At 36.6% G+C, this 18466-nt stretch overlaps 1 protein-coding gene across 1 annotated transcript; it reads right to left on the reverse strand.

Moving 5' to 3' along the window:
• Positions 1-1208: 1208 nt before the first annotated feature.
• LOC137932332 (coiled-coil domain-containing protein 40-like) lies at positions 1209-17462 on the reverse strand. The gene is made up of 19 exons (XM_068775935.1): positions 17307-17462; positions 16896-17014; positions 15536-15674; positions 14869-14955; positions 13965-14097; positions 13070-13227; positions 12477-12590; positions 12110-12240; positions 10713-10855; positions 9248-9348; positions 8386-8568; positions 6955-7200; positions 5928-6096; positions 5117-5325; positions 4363-4482; positions 4131-4226; positions 3607-3807; positions 1928-2086; positions 1209-1538 (listed from the first exon to the last, which is right to left on the reverse strand). Exons 1-19 carry the CDS (start codon positions 17460-17462, stop codon positions 1209-1211), a joined length of 2994 nt encoding a protein of 997 aa, XP_068632036.1.
• Between the last annotated feature and the right edge of the window lie 1004 nt (positions 17463-18466).

Raw genomic sequence — 18466 nt, forward strand, 5'->3', positions numbered from 1 at the left:
TATATATATATATATATATATATATATATATATATATATATATATATATATATATATATATATATATATATATATATATATATATATATATATATATATATATACACAAATATTAAATTAAACTGAAGTGGCAGTGGTTAGGCTATTAGCTGAGGCCTTCAGGTTCTATCTTGGAGACCTTAGATCGATAGGTGCAGCGTAGCATTTCTTATTAAGATCGTTGGAAGACACTTGATGCACACGGTGCGTACTACACGTTCTACGTGACTATCCAATAGTGGACGTCAGTGGTCAAATATCTCTCTCCTTTTTTATATAATACATCTTACTTGCAAATGCTACTCTCTATTTATAGGTTAAAGGTCAGAATCGCTTACCTACAGGCTAATAGTACTAACATAGCGAGTAATCACAACTGCAATCTTTTCTTCCCCGGCATTGGATTTAGTCTTTAGCTCCGCCGGCAACCATAATTCGGTCGTGGTTGATTTTTATATCATACAACTCACATTTCGCTCTCCCATCGCCAACTAATAATCTAACTCCGGTTCTGCTGTTGATGTGTCTTCCAAAAGAGACGCGGAGTTACGGTAAACGCACCCACTGTTGGCTTATAGCCCAATTGTTCGGGTTTAAAGTAGGCTTCTCAAATATTTGAGCAGGCAGGAGCCTTGGTAAAGCGAGAACTGGTCAGACACAAATATATGACAAAATGTAACAGTTTAACATGTTAAACTTTAGACATCTCATTTTTGACTGTAGATATATTAATAGTAGGAGCTGTGAGTTTGTTGTATTTTTCTTCTTACGGAGGTAGTACGTTGATATCAATAATTGCGTAGCTACCACATTACATTACACAATTGTTAACCTACGGGCCACGAACGACACGACGCTTTGGGCGACTGTTTTGTTTGACATACGACTTTGCCTTCAAAACTTTTGCCTTCGTGGTTACAGGCTTTTTGATACGCAACGCAAATGTCGAAGCTCTTTATGTTATGCCCCTGTTGTATACCTAAATATACATGTAGTTTCGTCAATAGAGCGTTCTGTATGGAACAGCTTTGCGGTTCAGTGTTTCGTTTCAATTCAACCTCTACTAATAAAACTATTTTCAGAGAAAAATGTAATATCTTGAGTGAAACGTTTTAATAATTTATTTGAATAAATTGAAAGGCATTTTGAACACATTTAAAAATTAGTTTTCACTGGGGACACACGCACTGCTCCAGAGGTTTCTCTGCGATGTTCTCTTCGGAGTCCTCACAAACGCACGGGTCGTCGGGCAGCCGCGGCGATTGTGTCGGCGAATATATATTCAAAGTGTTGCTCAGTACTTCGAATTGGTCGGTGAGTTGGGGGAACTCCTTGCTCATTTTGCCGAGGATATGCTGCAGAGTGCCGTTTAGAGCTTGAGCTTGGGTGTACTCTGCGATGACGGCGGACTTTGGTTTTTTCACGCGCAGAGACTGGCGCCTGACGGCCGTGGACAACTCGCTTCCTAGACGTTGGCTGCGTACAACTCTTTCCAGGAGCTGAAATATTATTACTTATTAATACATTTTCATTACTATAAGTCTCATACATGTGCAAAGGCGAGTCTCCCTTTTCATTTTTTACCTGTTTATGATCCTGCCAGACCAAAGGAGAAAGTCCATTTAAAACACTGACGCTAAATGAATGCAATGTCGCTTGGTCGCGGAAACTTGTCCAAAACGTCCAACCGCAAAGTAGACAGAGGACCCAGTGGGAAGACGATCGATGCAACTTCCAACCAGTATTATTGGAAATCTTAGGGAGAAGTTTATGTCAATTGGACAACCTACGTCGGTGACGCGACATCACCTGTAGAAGCTTAAAGTGGTCAATGTAAACACGGCTTTCCAAATAAGTCTTAACAGTAAAAGTAGTGTTTACCACTCACCCATTGCTTGTTCTTCTCGGTGTCGCGGCACTCCCGTAGTAGCGTGGCCACGCGCTCCTCCAGCTGTGCGTTCAGTTCGCTCGTGTCCGCCATCTCGCGTTCTAGCCGGCTCTGCTCGCTCTGCAGATAGTCCATGTGCGCCTTTGCTTCCGACAACTCCTAATCATTTATCACACCGTCAAAAGGATTGCAGCGTGGAGAGGCCGAAGAACTAATAATGAATGATGAAGAATTAATAAATATTGGCAATGGGTGAGGCACGTTTCTCGCGCAACCGACTGCCGTTGGGGCTGGAAGGTCCTTGAGTGGCGACTTCGAGCTGGTAGAAGCCGGCGTGGTCCCTACCAGGTTGACCGACGAAGTCAAGCTCGCGAGAAATCGCTGGATGCGGGCAGCGGAAGAACGTTCATTATTGCGATTTTTCGGGGCTTTGCCTTGCAGGGGGATTCTTGTCTTTCTTGATGTTGACATGATGATGATGATGACAGTATTCATTTCAATTACAAATTAAGACTATGCTCTCTACAATATGTTACCAACGAGTCTTAAATTATTTTAACCACATCGGACATTATAATCTGTTAATTGCTGTTTACCAAAAAAGCAAAAGAGTGATGGATTTTGTTCAAGTATATATTATTCTTTCACATTAAAACAAACATTGCTTCATATTTGAAAAATAGATTTTACTAGTTTGCTCTTTTTAGGGCATGAGGAGCGTAAGACAAACTGTAAAAAACAACACATCTTGTCACATACAAATATTACTGCTATTAAATATGTGACGTCAATCATAACCACAATCGGCGTGTTAGGAAGCAATCATACAAAATATCGTATCTCATGTTAATGAGTGGTTATATTTTCAGTGTAACCATTAGGTTACACTGAAAATATATATCATATTACTACTAAAGGCTTCCAAAATACGAAAAAAACTTATTTTGTATCCTATGCTTATAAATAAATTAAGTGGCGATATTGACAATACAACAAACAGACTAAGAAACTTTGAAAATGCGTAGTCTGTCGAGACAGTTAATATGAGTAATAACCACTTTAATTTGTGTATAAATATTAAAGTAAAAACATGCTATAACAATTGATGTATCCCGCCTTAGGCATGTTGCCCACGGCTGGATTTCGAACCTACATCGTGTTAGCTATACGGCTAAGAGGGCGTGCAAGCTTACATACATACATGACAAAGTTATAAAACAACGACCAAGTGTTGTTTAGTACGAATTCTTCTACGCTAAGCAACAGACGTTTTGACCATCTTTACTAAAAATAGATTATTCTTGCATACGATGTAAAAAAAAAAAGCTCAAAAAGAACCGACGCAACATAAGCAGCGGCGGTGCCGTTAGGTTTCATCGCCATTTATGTCTACACGCTCCAAGAGGGATGATTGTGGTTATATACGGCGAATTAACTGGCGATTTTTAAGGAAAAATCGTGTATGAGAGACGAGGATAATCTTCAGTTGCTTTTTCCGTTAGTCCTCCGTCAAAGCTATCGACGCTTAAGCTCATTTTATCTTGGCTTCCACGACGCCGCGCTTTAGCTATACATTTCTTTATAACCCATATATAGGTATAGAGCGTAGCATTGGACTTCCCGCGCTGTAGCTGTCAGTCATCGTGTATATGACATATGAAGAACCAGATGCGAAGTACCTTAGACAGACGCGTGGCGTCGGCCCGCGCGAGCCGCAGCCTGTGACAGTAGGCGGAGCGCGAGCTCTGCGTGGTGCCGTGTGCCTTCTCCAGCGCCGCGGCCGCGCGGCTCTTGTCGACGGCGGTCTCGCGCCGCGTCACGTACAGCGCCAGGTCCTCAGCCAATTTCTCGCCTGTGCGGCGCAGTTGGTCCCGGCGTACCTAATTTTAACAAGTTCGTAAAACATTTTTGGAGAAGAGAGAGGTTCTGTATCCTGATACAGAACCTCTCTTTGGTCTTTTCGGTCAGGACTTATGTGAAGTAAACCGAAAATCTGTTCAATATGGAACGTTTTTGTTGACAAATTTCATGGCTGTTTACAGACCCACGGGAAAAATATCACAAAAGGTTAAGGCAGTCGCGCAGGGTTATTCAAAGAGTGAGTCTTTATTTATTCTACTGGATAATACGTATCCCGTCGAAGCAGATAAAAATGAACTGAGGATCTGTTATTGTGGAAAAAAAAAAAACTAAATCAGTTTACCTCCATTCTATGTATCTCATTTTTCATCTGTCCAATCTCTCCGGCTGCTGATTTGGAGCTTTGAATATTTCGTTTCAACTCGACTGCCTGAATACCCTGTAGAATATTTATATATGGTTAAATATCAATCAATTTGAAATTGTAATTTAACGAAAGTAAAACATACTAAATAATTAAACAATTATTATTATATATACGATTAATTCATATAACTTTGAATGAAATTACTCACTTTTCTCTGCCAGATTAACGCTTCTCTCTGGACGCGATCTAAGTCTTGCGTGAGGTTTATCTTTTCCTTTTCCAGCGCCTCTATATCTTCTTCCAATTCAAATATTTCCGATTCGGCGTCCTGCGAAATTTATAATGTGATACTATAATGTTTTGTGTTTCCAATTACCACTCCTTTGTAATGGGAGAAAGAGTAATATTAAAGTTTATAGACTAGAAAATTGCAGATACTATAAAACAGTATTAGTAATCTTTTTAATAATTTTGTTCTAAATTATTTGGCAATTTTTTTGATGATACATCAGAGAATTTGTTTCAAAACAATCTCATTCGGTTAAGATATTAAATAAAATCTCATGTCGGAATATATGGTTATGTACTATTGTAAAAGGCTGCAGACGGAGAGAGAAAAACGCATTAAAGAATGTATGAACGTGATGAAAAGAATGAATGACCGTGAATGCAGCCTGCATTCACGGTCTTCTTTCAACCCAAAGGAAATCAATAAAGGAGGCCTATGACCAGCAGTGGATGTTCTGCGACTACAATGATGATAATTCTATGCAACGTCACATCTGTTCACATTCCACTTGGATAGGAAATACCGACAAGAAAAGGCAGAGGATTTTAAGTTTTAACATAAGCCGTCAAAAGGAGGACCATGGATTGTAAGCCGGTAGGAGTCGGGCATATTTCGTTGCCTACGCATTGGAAAAGTATCCCACGTGGGATTTACCCTAGAGACAAAGGCACACCTTGAGGTTGGCCGAGTACTCATAGGTGAGCGCAGCTGTAGTGCGCTGGGCATCGTCGTTGCGCTCTAGCGCGTCTTTGCGCGAACGCTGCACCAACTCGAGCCGACCGCGCAGGCTCCGCAGTGAGCGCTCCACCTGCCCGCGCTCCTGCGTAATGCGCTCTACCTCCGCTTGGATGCGCATCGTCTTCTGATCGCATATTTGGATCTCTGTTGGACATCGAACACTATTTTTTTCGTGTTTACCCAATGCGTATGTAACGGACACTCACACTAACGCACTTTCATACTCAGACGCGCACCCATTTCTAATTTGTGTGCTGAGAGCAGTATGTGGTGTGTGGACTGCTAAGACGTGCACACACTACAACACGTTTACGCAAATGCGCGCACTGTGCACACTGTGTTCTTCCGCATGTGTTATCCCGCATTCAGACACACTGACATATACGTTCACGCACTAACACACATATATTCTTACATACGCACTATAAGTAAACAGTTATGTTATTGCAGAGCCGTTAACGGAATGGCGAAATCTCCTAATACGAGTAAAAACTTACCCTAAAAGTAAACTACCTTAATAAACGTTTTTTTATTTTTTTTCCGAAATTTGTTAAAAAATAAACATTTTTCGTTTTCGAATTATCGAAATTTGTAATTTACCTATTTTGAGCCTTAATTTTTAAAATTAAACAAATGTTAATATAAATGCGTTATTACTTGTCTTTAACTGCATTTGTATTGGGAAGTTCTTGGAAAATCTTTTAAATACATTATCAAAAGAAATTTTAGGAGCAAGGGAGACTGACGTTTGTTAATGAGGTTCATGTCTGCAAGAATCTTTTGGTGTTGGGCAGCGAGTTTCACCACATGTCCCTGAAGTCGCAACCAATCCTGTTGCGCTCGTTCCGTCCGCTCACGTAGTTCTTTGATCTGCAGTTCCAACTCCTCGATGCGCCGCTCTTGCGGTGATTTCATCTAGACACAGGTAAATTCCAAATTTAAAATCGAAATTCACAAACTCTGTGACAGTTGCATTTTTGAAATGGAATTTAACAATGTTACATGTATACGTTATAATATTAACCATAGAAATGCCTAAGACTCTTTAATGACATAATAAGATTTATTTAATAATACACATTTAGTTTTAGAGTAAAAATTAAGAAAATGAAGGTCTACGATATCTTGTAGAACTTTACTATCTTATTATTGTAAAAACAATTTCTTGGAGACGTAAGGCTACGGGATTTTGTAGCCAAATTTCTGCATTGATTGTTCATATTTGGAACGTTGCAAAGTTAAGCCAAGATTCTCATAAAAAATAACTATAACACGTATTGAAGTATAGTTCAGAGTAAGACGTCTAGATTCGAAATTTAAAATGCTTTAAACGCCATAATATTTTTAGTAAATAAAGTATAAAAAAAAGACTTAAGGAACAGTAAAAATTATTTAGCATTGAGATTTTGCTGGGCGCAAAAATAGCGTTAATAATAAACTTATCATAAATACTCGTTTTTGGAAGGTGTATTGCAGAGAAAACACTATATTATAATACCGGCCTGATTTTATTTGTCTTAAAATTTGCGATTTAAGAACAAAAGTGTTTTATCAATGCGGCTACAAATACGCTTTATTACGTCCATATATTCATCATTTGTTATAAAATTAATTCCCCGAAGTACCTACGATGTGTAACCTAAGTTTAAATTGTCACTCGAAAAATTTTAGTAAAACTGTCAATACTCGTCTAAAGTAGACGTGATAATAATGTTTAAAGAATCAATTCATAGTTAGTATCTAAAGCAATCGATGAATTGAAATAAGACTCACATCAAATATTTCTTTCAGTGCGATATATTTCTTAGTAACAATGTCCAACTCTCTCTGCTTCCGGAGTAGAACGAGTGACTTACGGTCGTACTTCTCCTGCAAAAGTTCTATTTCCTTCTCACGCTCCGTCACTTTGCTCATACTCTCTTCTAGTATATGTTTATTCTTCGCTTGTCTGCTTCTGTGCATTTCTATATCTAGAATCATTTTCGCATGTTGGTTCTCCATTGTTGTTAAAGCCATTTCCTGAAGCAATGTTTATCGTTATATTTTTTTTTAATAAATACATTTTCGTAGATTTTTGAGAACATATAAAGAAATGTGAAGTATAAGGGAGAGTACAATTGTGTGGGGGAGATTTATGGCTGTCCCCACGAGCTCGGTTTGCTATCCCTAATAATAAAATATTAAAAGATATATTTGAATATGATTCACATTCTTCGGTTAATAAATACCAGCACCACCCCGAGTTACTTGATATATTTCAAACAGTCTGTATTTAGCCACACGCAACATGTAGTTGAAAAACTGTACTAGTGTTACAACTATTTTTTATAACATCTGTACTTCTACGAATAGATAATTCACCAGGTTTAGTACCTTTGAAAACTCATGTTTATTTTAAAATTATATTAGTGTCGTGTAGAAAATAGCTAACGACACTAGTCGTAGGCCTGTGTCAAAGAACAACCCGACTTACCAACATCATGCTGAAATAATTTTTATTTGCAGTTTTTGTTTATTTAAAAGCTTCTTATATATACAATGCATAATGGCGAGCTCAATGCCGAAGTCATTTTATATCAGTTAACAGTTTAAATTGTATTGAAATTGTTAAGCTATTTGTTTCCTAACAAAGGCTAATGGTTATATGTGATTTAAAGAAATTAATAAGTCAATCAATTAGTTGTAACGTTGCCATGTAGATCGTCCATGCTGATTGACCAATTTCAATAATAAGAAATGAAAAGCTATATTCATTTTGACCAGTCGAAGGAAACTATTCAGGAAGTATTACGCCACTTATAATCATAATAACACCTGTTCGACGATGATGATTTTTTTAACATCTATGAAAATAACCTTTTATGAGCAGGTAACTATAATGAAATACTGCTGTATGATAAAGTAAATAACATGGCTTTTTATGCGGAATGCTTGTATTTACAAAATAATGTGGTTTTGTGACTCTACACGTGAAAATATCCGTGAAAAAATCCAACAGTCACGCGACCTTTTGTTATAGTGACATTTGTTAATGCGGTGTCCTATAGGGACGCTTTCATGAAGGCAAGACATATGTCGAACAAGACGGCTATTGAAAAAAAAGGCCAATTCGCTCGAAGCGTGCAGTCGATTAGGGCTCACAGGGTAACAGTTGTGCGATGGTGTTGATTAGCGTCCAATATGACAGCTGCGATCTCAACTTACCTGTTTTCTAGATTTTTCTCTCATTTTCTTGATGCTGTTGGCCATGGATTCGACCGCCTTGTCATTCAATAAGCACTCTTGTAGATTATGCAATATGTCGTTCTCCAGTTTCAACTTGCGTTCCACTTTATGATCAAAGTCTTTTTCGGTGCTTCTCAGGATGTTCTTCATCGTTTGATTCTCCTATTAAATCAATAAAAAGTATGAAGATTTAATATTGTAATGCAGTTAGAAAAAATTATTATAACAAGATTTGTGATTTGTATAATAGATTGGTGTAAAAGTTCCATTGCATTTTGTATGAAAATTCGAGGCACAATTCTTCAAAGGTTAACAAATATATACATTTGTTTATAGAATATACTTAATGCCATTAAGTTCGATGACCCTTTGCCATTTTGTAAGTAGTGACATGATGCGGTTGCCGTTGAAAATTTCTTCTGATGATTAAAAAAACGTACAAGTGTTTTCATTAGAAAGAGTCTGTTTCGGTTTCTTCAGTAACAATTCTGAAGAAACTGAAACAGGTCGCAATCTGAAGATGCAAGGTCAGAGCCATATCGCGGAAGCTTTATCACCTGTTATTATGTATAACATGTATTATAACTCTTTGTTCAAAACCAGTCAGATACAAATAGTACAATAAAAGAGACTCCATTATAAGTTTATAGGTACTGTATTTGTTAAAACACTATATCCTTTCCTTCGATTGGTGACCTCCTTCTAGGCTTTCAGAATTTGAGAGATTTTACGTTTGAACTGTCCTCTAGATGGTGCATTTACTCCTCTTTTACTATCACTAACATTTTATATGTAATTTCATCCTTTGCTAATACTTTTGTTTATATGCCATATTTCTTACCGACTTGATGAGTTCCTGGTCTCTCTCCGTCATTTCAATGGACTCTGTTAACTCGGCGATCAACGTGTCTAAGTTAATCCGCTTTATTTCTTCACTGTCAACTACAATCGGAAAAATTTGGATTACTATCTAATTATCACGTGTTTATTTTAATAATAATGGCGCTATAATGTGGTGCAATATGTCTTTATATTCATGTCAGGCGTAAAACCGCTGTTAATAAAAAGTAAATAGAATTATAAACAAGAAAACACTCTATGCCAAGTAATGACGACAAAAAGCTGTAGAAAATAAGTTTGTGATTATAGAATAATGGACTGTAAATTTTAATTATTACGCAAATTACCAATATCTAAACTCGTAAATGATAAAACGTGCAGGGGCATTTACCTTAAATCCCACCAAGTTATAGGAGCAAAAAGTTTAAAGTGGTGAATGTATAGGTGAATGTAATTATCTGTCTTCATAAAGCTTTACAGCTTTTACACCTATTCCTAATCAACCTTCATAAAGTGAGTACTGTAAATTCGATAATACGATAGATTTCTATTGGAATGCGACGTAATGCGTATATAACTTCTGGCTGTACAAAGTCCGCATGGCCAAACAGTAAACAATTATAAATTTTAAAATGAAATAAATCGAATTTTAAAAATGCTTCTTCTTATTATAATTATACTATTTATCGTTACATTATTTATAATTTCGGAAACTATGAGCGTTATTAGAAATTTTTACCTCCTTACCAACTTATTACGATATCTATGTAACCATAAGGCTTAGTAACTTAAAGATTGGTAGAAATATTCCTTTAGCTGAGACAACAGCAATTATTATTAAGAAATTTCACCCACAAATCGGGTTGGGGGGAAGGCGTTCATTAAGGTCTTGAAGCGGTCGGAGGATAATCGTTTATAACATATATAATATTTGTCGTCACAGGTCTTCTGCCGGCTGGCTTATCCTTGGTGTCGTTTTCACCGGCTCTGAATCGTCGAAACCATTCCTCCGCGGTTCGAAGTGATAGAGTACCATCCCCCAACACACCATTAATCTCACGGAACGTTTTCTAGCGGATTTGCCTTTAATGAAGGAAAACTTTAAAATAGCGCGAATTTCGGCGTTAGTGAACTCCATGTTTACACGTCTATAACTGTTGAACGCAATATCCAAACTAATCATGCATAGCGTCGTTTTGTAGGTTATGTCAAGACCTTTCAAATTATGTATAGTATTGCCAGATACGAGCTCTGTAGCGCTTTGTACATAGCCGCGAAATTCAAAAGACAAAAAGGCGGAAGGGAGATATTTGACAACCTTATATTATGGACCCACATGGACATGGTTAAATTGAATACGTATATGTATGCACCGTTAAATTGATTACGTATATGTATATTACGTGTTATACACTGTATATATTTAAGATCTTTTTAATAATTAAAAAAATGTTTGATATACTAACGCATCTTTTTAGCACCAGCCAAATCGTACTCGATTTTATCTTTATTCATAGCTATTTCTTTTCCTTTATTCATCTCCTCCATTGCAGCTTTTTTCGTGATCTCCAAATTGCTCAATAATGTACGATAGTTCTCTTGCAGTGCCCTGCGAGTTGCAAAAAAACATGTACAGTCAGTTCTCGAGCTACGACCACCTCGACTTATGACCATTCGCACTTACAACGAAAAAATTTAAAAATTTTTTTTCCAAAAAATGTGTCAATATTTTTTATAGTTTTCGTCACATATATATCTAATATCAGACAACAATAGATTTTTGAAGGTACAACGCAATGTAATATACCAAACAATTGCCTGTAATGATGAAATTTATAACGAGAAGAAAAAACAAACTGTCCAAACAAAATTGGATTTTTTAAAAACAAAAAGCACTACTACTACACTCGGTGATAAATCTCAAGAGAAAGCAATAAATAGCAGTAGCTTAGATGATAATCGACCATAAACCAGAATTATGCTTATATACTTACCTATTTATATATGTTGTTATTTAATTAACCAACTAAAATAATAACAATTAAAAATCAGAAATAAAAGCCATTACATTTGCTTATACAATATATACATATATGTCTATCATTATTTATTTTTGTTTGAAATTCAACTTACGACCATTTCGATTTACGTTCGGAGTTGTGAAACCGAACCCCGTCGTAAGTCGATAACTGACTGTATTTTGTATAATATTGCAGATAGTTCAGAGACTTATAGTATATCTGGTCTGGTATATTATGCTTTTAAACATAGCAAAAATTTATCTAATTTTTTAAGTTCATACTCGTATAAGCATGTTTTCGATATAAATCGAAGTTTTTTTTTTTAATTGAAAAAAAATACTACTAATGTTTTATAGATGAACCTCCGCCAAAGTTCAGTTCACAATCGCTCATCGAGCCATGGATAGAGCTATGCTTGTGGAACCGAATCAGGAATGAGATGATTCGTAAAATAATGAAAGGAACCGACATGATCAAGCGGATTGGCATATTGAAGTTACCGTGTGAAAACCACGGACTACCGCTGAAGTCTGTCCACACACACTAGACAGACGATCTTGTTGAGGCCGTTGAAAGATACTAGCTTTCATCCAGTTTTATTAAAAATCTCTGGTGGTGTGTGTGTGTGTGGGGGGGGGGGTGACCTGTATTGTTTGTTGTGCAACAGCGGACGTCATACAGCTAAAAAGATGATGATGGTGATGAATCTTTTTTTATAGTCGTGGTCGATGTTCATAGTACTTCATATAACTTTACCACTGGTACCCGAAACTTCATAAGCTTTACGCCCGATAATATCTATTATTAGTGCTAAATATCAGAACTAAAGAGTTGTGTTTCACCTATAATCGTCTCTCACAGAATCGTAGACCCGGTCCCTTTGCTGTATGTTCACTAGCACAGAGTTCCAAAGGCTCACTAGTCGTCGCTTATCCAGATCCAAATCCTCCAATTCAGCGGCGTACGCGGTCACCTGAATAATGTTTATCCTAATTACATTTAATTACGTTAACCTTATGTATGTGTATTATAACATATGTATCTTCTTTAATTCGACAATGATGTCATTTAAAGAGTGTATATGAGTAACAGCATTAATAGCTTGTGATTAGAAATCCATAATTAGCTGAGCACGAAGGCTTCCTCGGAAGCTTCGGCTCGGGGCGTTACATTTATTATTTTGACTTTTGCTTTCATTTGTGAGTTTACCTTATCGTTAACTTGCTCCATCTCCGCATTCTTGATCTCAAGTTGCTTCTGGAACATCTCCAGCTTGGACTCCAGTTTCCAGACCTCATTGCTAAGGCTGTATATTATCATGTCCTGTCAACAAAATGTTTAGTTAAATTTGTATTTTGTTATATACTCTACAAGTTTAAGAATTTATATTTAAAAAATAAAACCAGAAAAAATATTTCAACGTCAATCATGTAAATGTGAAGTAGATACTTCACATTTACATGATTCCTACATTGATATACCATCAAACTGACGTTTTTATATTATAGTCTAAATACGCAAGACTATTAACATACCGTCATTTGTTTCATGAGAAATTGAAATTGAATACCACTTAAGTTTAACTACAACTTATTTTAACTATGTTACATCATCATGCATTGTTTATATGTGCCTGAATTGGTCAGATAGTGAGTTTTATAGCAACACTTCCGATCTTTACAGTGATAGTAGCATCTAGGTTGGAAATTTCACTGGAAGACTTTAAATTTGAGGAACACGTGCATTGAATGGAAAAATTTTAAAGCATAGATATAGATATGTTTAATCGCAAAGTTACTTACCAACTCTCGTTTCTCATCAGCTAAAGCCTTCTTCTCTGTCTTCATCTTCTCTGACATGCGCTGGTTGACCGTTAGGTCAGACTCTGTCTCCTCTCTCCAGGTCTCCAGCTGCCGACAGAGGGTCGTCAGAGCCTCTAGTTCCTCTGTAGCCTCACGTTCTAGAAGTACAAATTTCTATCTCTAATTCAAGAATTAATTTTGAATGAAAATTAGAATAACACATATTGAATATTCTCTCAGCAATAACAATTTTCCTCAATCAATAGATTCATTCAATAAAAGGCTGTCCAAGGAATTAACATTTATTTTTTTGTCAATTGTTTCACAAAAAGCTACACGACTTTCTTACAGTGTCCAACAGTGTTGTACAAATTTCTACCTTCCAATTTTTAGAGTGCAGTATTTACAGTGATACCGAAACCGATGTACCGCGCCTTGGGATATCACAGGTAGGTGGCGGCTGCGGAAATAAGAGCATGTGCGCCGCCGCCACGAAGGTTAATTGCAGAAGAAACGGAGCGGCCGATATTACCCCCGTTCCGCTGTGCGTATACCTAAGGCGCGATATAGCGGTTTCGGTAGTGTTATAATAAAGTTATTAAGATAAGAGGTACCAGGCTATTATAGCGTTTGTTCATCAGTTAATACTAACTCTTACTTGTTACCGTTCATTAAAATTAACTGTTTACTGTCAGCAAGTTATTGAGATGTGTACTGACATAAGTTATTGGCCTATCGCATTCCCACAGAAAAGTAAACGAATGTAACATATTTTCTGCTTAGTTTATACAGGATGATTGGAAATAGGTGTAAAGTTTCAAAGCTTTTTGATGAAAAATAAGCTGGCAATCACCCGTTAGATTATTAATTGTTCAATGAACAGGTAAGCGTTTACCTTGAACAGTGTTGGATTCTAGCTTCTCACGAGCCTGTTTATATTTCTCCGTGGAATCACGCACACGTTGCTCCATCGCCAAACGTTCCGCTGTCTTCTTTGCTAACGTCTCTTCGTATTCTTCGATCAAAGTCTTAAAATTTATTAACAAATTAATATTTTTCTTTAGAGTATTTGAATTCGATTTACAAAATTTTACAAGGGACAAACGGTCTTGTTACGTTGAAAGCTGGATGCAGGCCCCTTCCAACGCTATAAATCTAAGGGAAGAGTAGGAGATCCATGTACAGCTGGACATGTTACGGTAGACAAAATGTTTAACGTAATACTCGGAACATATATGATATACTTGTAGTATAAGAATAATTTTGGGAACAGTAAATCGAAAATTTAAGTTTTTGGATAAGTATGGTATTTATTTGCGCCGCTGCTAGTAAACATAAGTTTCTTTTGCGACAAATTACAACTTATCTTACTATGATTATGTCATAATTAGATAACCCGTATTTGTTTTTATTTTAAACACAGGTTCCTGTTTGATTTTGAACCCGTTACTGCCCTCTTGAAATACCCTAGCGCTTACTTGAGGGTTAATGATCTTGTTGGCATATAGTCCTATAGTCTGGTATGGCCTATAGTCTGATGTCATAAAGTAAAAGAAAAATGTCAAATATGATACCAAGTTATACATTATTATAGGTTAAAGAAAAGAGGAAAAATAATATGTTGCAATAGTACTACCGAAACTACTATATCACGGCTTAGGAAAGTGCGGCGAGTTGGAAACAGATGAAAAAGAGCGTAACGTTGACGGCGGACGGAACAGCGGCCGGTACTTCGCCCGTCTCGTAGCACGCATACCTAAGGTTTCGGTACCACTATAATCATATCAAGCCACACGTACCCTCTGCGCGTTGGTGTCGTGATCGTCGCGGTATATAGTCTCAAGATCTTTGTCATACGCCTGCTTGTTCTCCTTAAGCTCGTCGCGCTGGAACATAACTTATGTTTTGAGTGAAAGTAACAGGGTTTAAATTTTTGTATTAATGTCCTCTTCACCATAGGAATAATACTTCGCAGAACGTTTCAGGCGAGTATTAGAAAACGGAGAAAAACATAGCTGTAGAAATCACTGAGCTAATATCACGTATTCAGTTATTTCAAAACGTGAGGAGTGTATATTCGACCCCGTCCAGTTATATTCATATATCTGATATTGATTTTGTAAGTCCATCGAACAGAACTAATGGACCTGCAGTCAGCGTGCCTTAACATCTGGGTAGCGTATAATTCTTGCATCATGTATACGTTGAAATAACGGATTTACATTTTTTATAAGTTTTTAGGTTTTATTTCTATAAAACTAATAATTTATTGCTGTAGGAGTATGAGCCTGAGAGTATGTATAAATGGCAACGAAAGAAAAAAGTATAAAGCCTAAACATACTGTATTCGGATCGTATCGAAAATAGCAATCAGTTTTTTTCTAATCGGTCTTACAGGAAATCTATAGGTAAGGCCTATGTCCAGCAGGGGTAGTTTTCGGCCGAAATGATGATCAGATTATATACCAGTCTTTGGATTTCTTCAGCTGCGATCTGGTTCTCTCTCTCCAGAAATCGTTTGAGAGTTTCCTGAAACTTCTGCATGAGGGGATGCGTGGCCTCAAGCACCGCGGGCATGGCACCAATCACGCGGTTGCTACGCCATCTAGGGAGAATAAATGTAACTTAATGTTGTAGTATTTATTTTAAGATAAAACATAAATTAACTGTGTCATATCAAACAAATACTGTGGTTATGAAATGCACAAGTGTTGTTTTTGCGTGTAGGCTAAAGAAACCAAATATTATCTTTATTGGTGAAATAATTTCAGGACAATAAGGCTTTGTTCATATCTCTATATAAAAGAGATAAATGATAACATTGACAATACGCTTCAATAGAATACAGCGGGGTTTCAGCCGGTATATAGGTTTATTTCAGTGGAGAACATTTATTTTACTATCAATTTTAACTTACTATATTTATTTAACTTCACTAGATTTTTAATGATGTTTCTTCCAAGATACCCATAGAGATGCTGTAATCACTACACATAAATATTACTACTACTACCTCTCCATTTACATAACCCTCTTTTGCACCCCATTTAGGTTTTTATATAGTAAAAGTGTTTGATTATAAAATAGTGCCCTGTTCTGTACATTTTGTAGTATTGTATATGCTTAAAAAGCCTTACGACGAAGGCACGATGTGAAGGCTTAATACACTATAATGCTGTCTCTTTCTTAGAGCCTCATTGGCAAGCTACATTCGCTCAACAAGTGTAAGAACGAAAGTAACGGACGTCGCCCAGTGGATTGTCAATTAAAAGTTGCAGTAGGCGTGCCATGTAGCACGAATAACAGATGGCCCCTAGGGTGTAAAGGAACTGAAATGGTGATCACTCGAGTAACCTCGACAAGAAGACCAAAAGTTAGATATAATAAAAGAGTAAATTCAACAACTATTAGATTATTGGAAAATAAGAGATACAAAGTATACATAAATATGCTGTGATATAAGAAGCAAATGTAATAAGAAATGTTGATAAGGGATGTAAGGCGATGTGTGAAAGAAGATCGGAATGAGGAGAATAAAAATTTTGTGATTTCTTTACAAAATCTTTCATAAGAGAAAGAAAGTAACAAGATAAAAAGAAATTAAACGGCCCTGCCCTACACGTGGTAGGGGAACAAAAAAAATGGAGACCACAGACCGGCAAGCATAGCGTAGGATATCCATCAACGACGAGAACAGGTGATGTTAAGTCCGTCAGAAGACGCTGGATACAGCCTGTTTACATCCGGATTTGTTGGAAATGCAAAAGGGAGGTCTGTACAGCAGTGGACATCCTATAGCTAAAATGAGAACGATGTAAAAACTAACTCGTCGAATACTTCTCGGCCGGCGCGGCCGCAGCGGCACTGGTCGACCGGGCACTTGCAGCACTTGCACTCTGCGTCCATTGCGGGCGGCACCGTGTCGTAGCACTCGCATACTTCAGTCTTAAAACCATTTGACACGAGTGAATAGTGTTTATATGAAAAATTGCATTAACATTAACATTAAAAAAATTGTCCTACAGACGAACATATATATTTTATAAATATTTTTTTATTTATTTTATTTTTAATGAAAAAAATTAACGTCATGATTTGTCTGATGGAGTAACATAGTGTTCGCTAAGCTTTCCAAAAAGGATCACGAACCTTATCAATAAGGGATACGACGTACAGAAGGGGAGAGAATTACTTTTAAAGTATCCCCCTTATAGGACGACACAGCAAAAAAACTTACATCGCGATATATCATCTGCTCGTTCCGATATTGCAGACAGTCCTCCTTGTGGACCACGACGCAGTGGTCATCTCTGGGACAGTGGCAACTGGTTAGTGAGAATGTTGATTGCACGGGTTCGTCCTCAGTGCACGGACATTCTTTGTCCGAATCCATCGTGTGGTTACAGCGTTTTCCAACCACAGTAAGTACGTCGATAAAATATATCAAAACACTTCCTTGTAAACCTCTACGAAATGGTACGCTATTTGCCGTTGCTAGGAGACAAACAACATGTAACAGATTATATAAAATTGGAAATATCCACTAACTCTTTTAAAATTTTATCTTATTTTTTTTTCAAATAAAACAGTTTACAAGTAAAACGGTTTTAATAGTTTTGGAAGATGGCTAAGAGTCATAATTATTACATTTTCAAGATATTTAGTACAAAAAGTGGTATTATTAAATAAATGTTAATATTATAGTTCTAATATAATCGAAATTATAAATCGTTTTTATTTTAAGTAAAAAAAATCATTTTGGAATATTTCTTTACGAACTATTTATTTTGAGAACTATTCTGTGAGAAGAATTCAAATATATTTGACCGCAGTGATATACTAACAAAACAAATTTCTTACTACATCGAAAACGCAAAAAGTTAGAACTCTAGGGAAACTAAAGAGCTACTTTTTTTTTACAAAGTATTGACGTTAATAAATTACAACTTTCATTTATTAAACTGCATTACATATATGTAGCTAAGTTCTAGTTTATAAGAGCGCCTATTTTCGGCAACAAACTGTGTGTACAGTTTGGCGAATAAGTGTGTACTTTTTTTAAGTCAAGTAAATATGTGGAAAAAAAGAAGTTATTAGTCTGTCGCATTGTAATAGTTTCCGTGTGATCACTTTAGACTGGGTGATTGGTAATAGATGTAGGCTTTAAAGCTTTTTGCTAACAAATGAGCTACACATTCTTTTTTTTAAATAACATAATATAAACGAATCACTCTGTATAACGTAATGACAGTGGCGTAGCTATGGTATTTGGGGCCTTGTGCAGATTGGGGCTTGGTGCAACCCCCCCCCCCCCAAAGAGTCTAAATAATTTCAAAATTCAGAACAAAATGTAGTTAATATATATATATATATATATTTGGTTCAAAATAATAATAA

The sequence above is a fragment of the Battus philenor genome, unplaced genomic scaffold (assembly GCF_028537555.1).
Source record: "Battus philenor isolate CCGP_79_NKW_IND1 unplaced genomic scaffold, ilBatPhil1.0.hap1 SCAF_9, whole genome shotgun sequence".
NCBI lineage: Eukaryota > Metazoa > Arthropoda > Insecta > Lepidoptera > Papilionidae > Battus > Battus philenor.

What these genes read in the sequence shown, in the direction of transcription:
- LOC137932332 (XM_068775935.1), bottom strand. Translation starts at nt 17,462, where the DNA reads ATGGATTCGGACAAAGAATGTCCGTGCACTGAGGACGAACCCGTGCAA. An exon ending in GAGAAAAATCTAGAAAACAG is followed by an intron (nt 7,201 to 8,385) that starts GTAAGTTGAGAT and finishes ACATTGCTTCAG; the next exon opens with GAAATGGCTTTAACAACAAT. An exon ending in ATGAGATACATAGAATGGAG is followed by an intron (nt 3,808 to 4,130) that starts GTAAACTGATTT and finishes TGTTAAAATTAG; the next exon opens with GTACGCCGGGACCAACTGCG.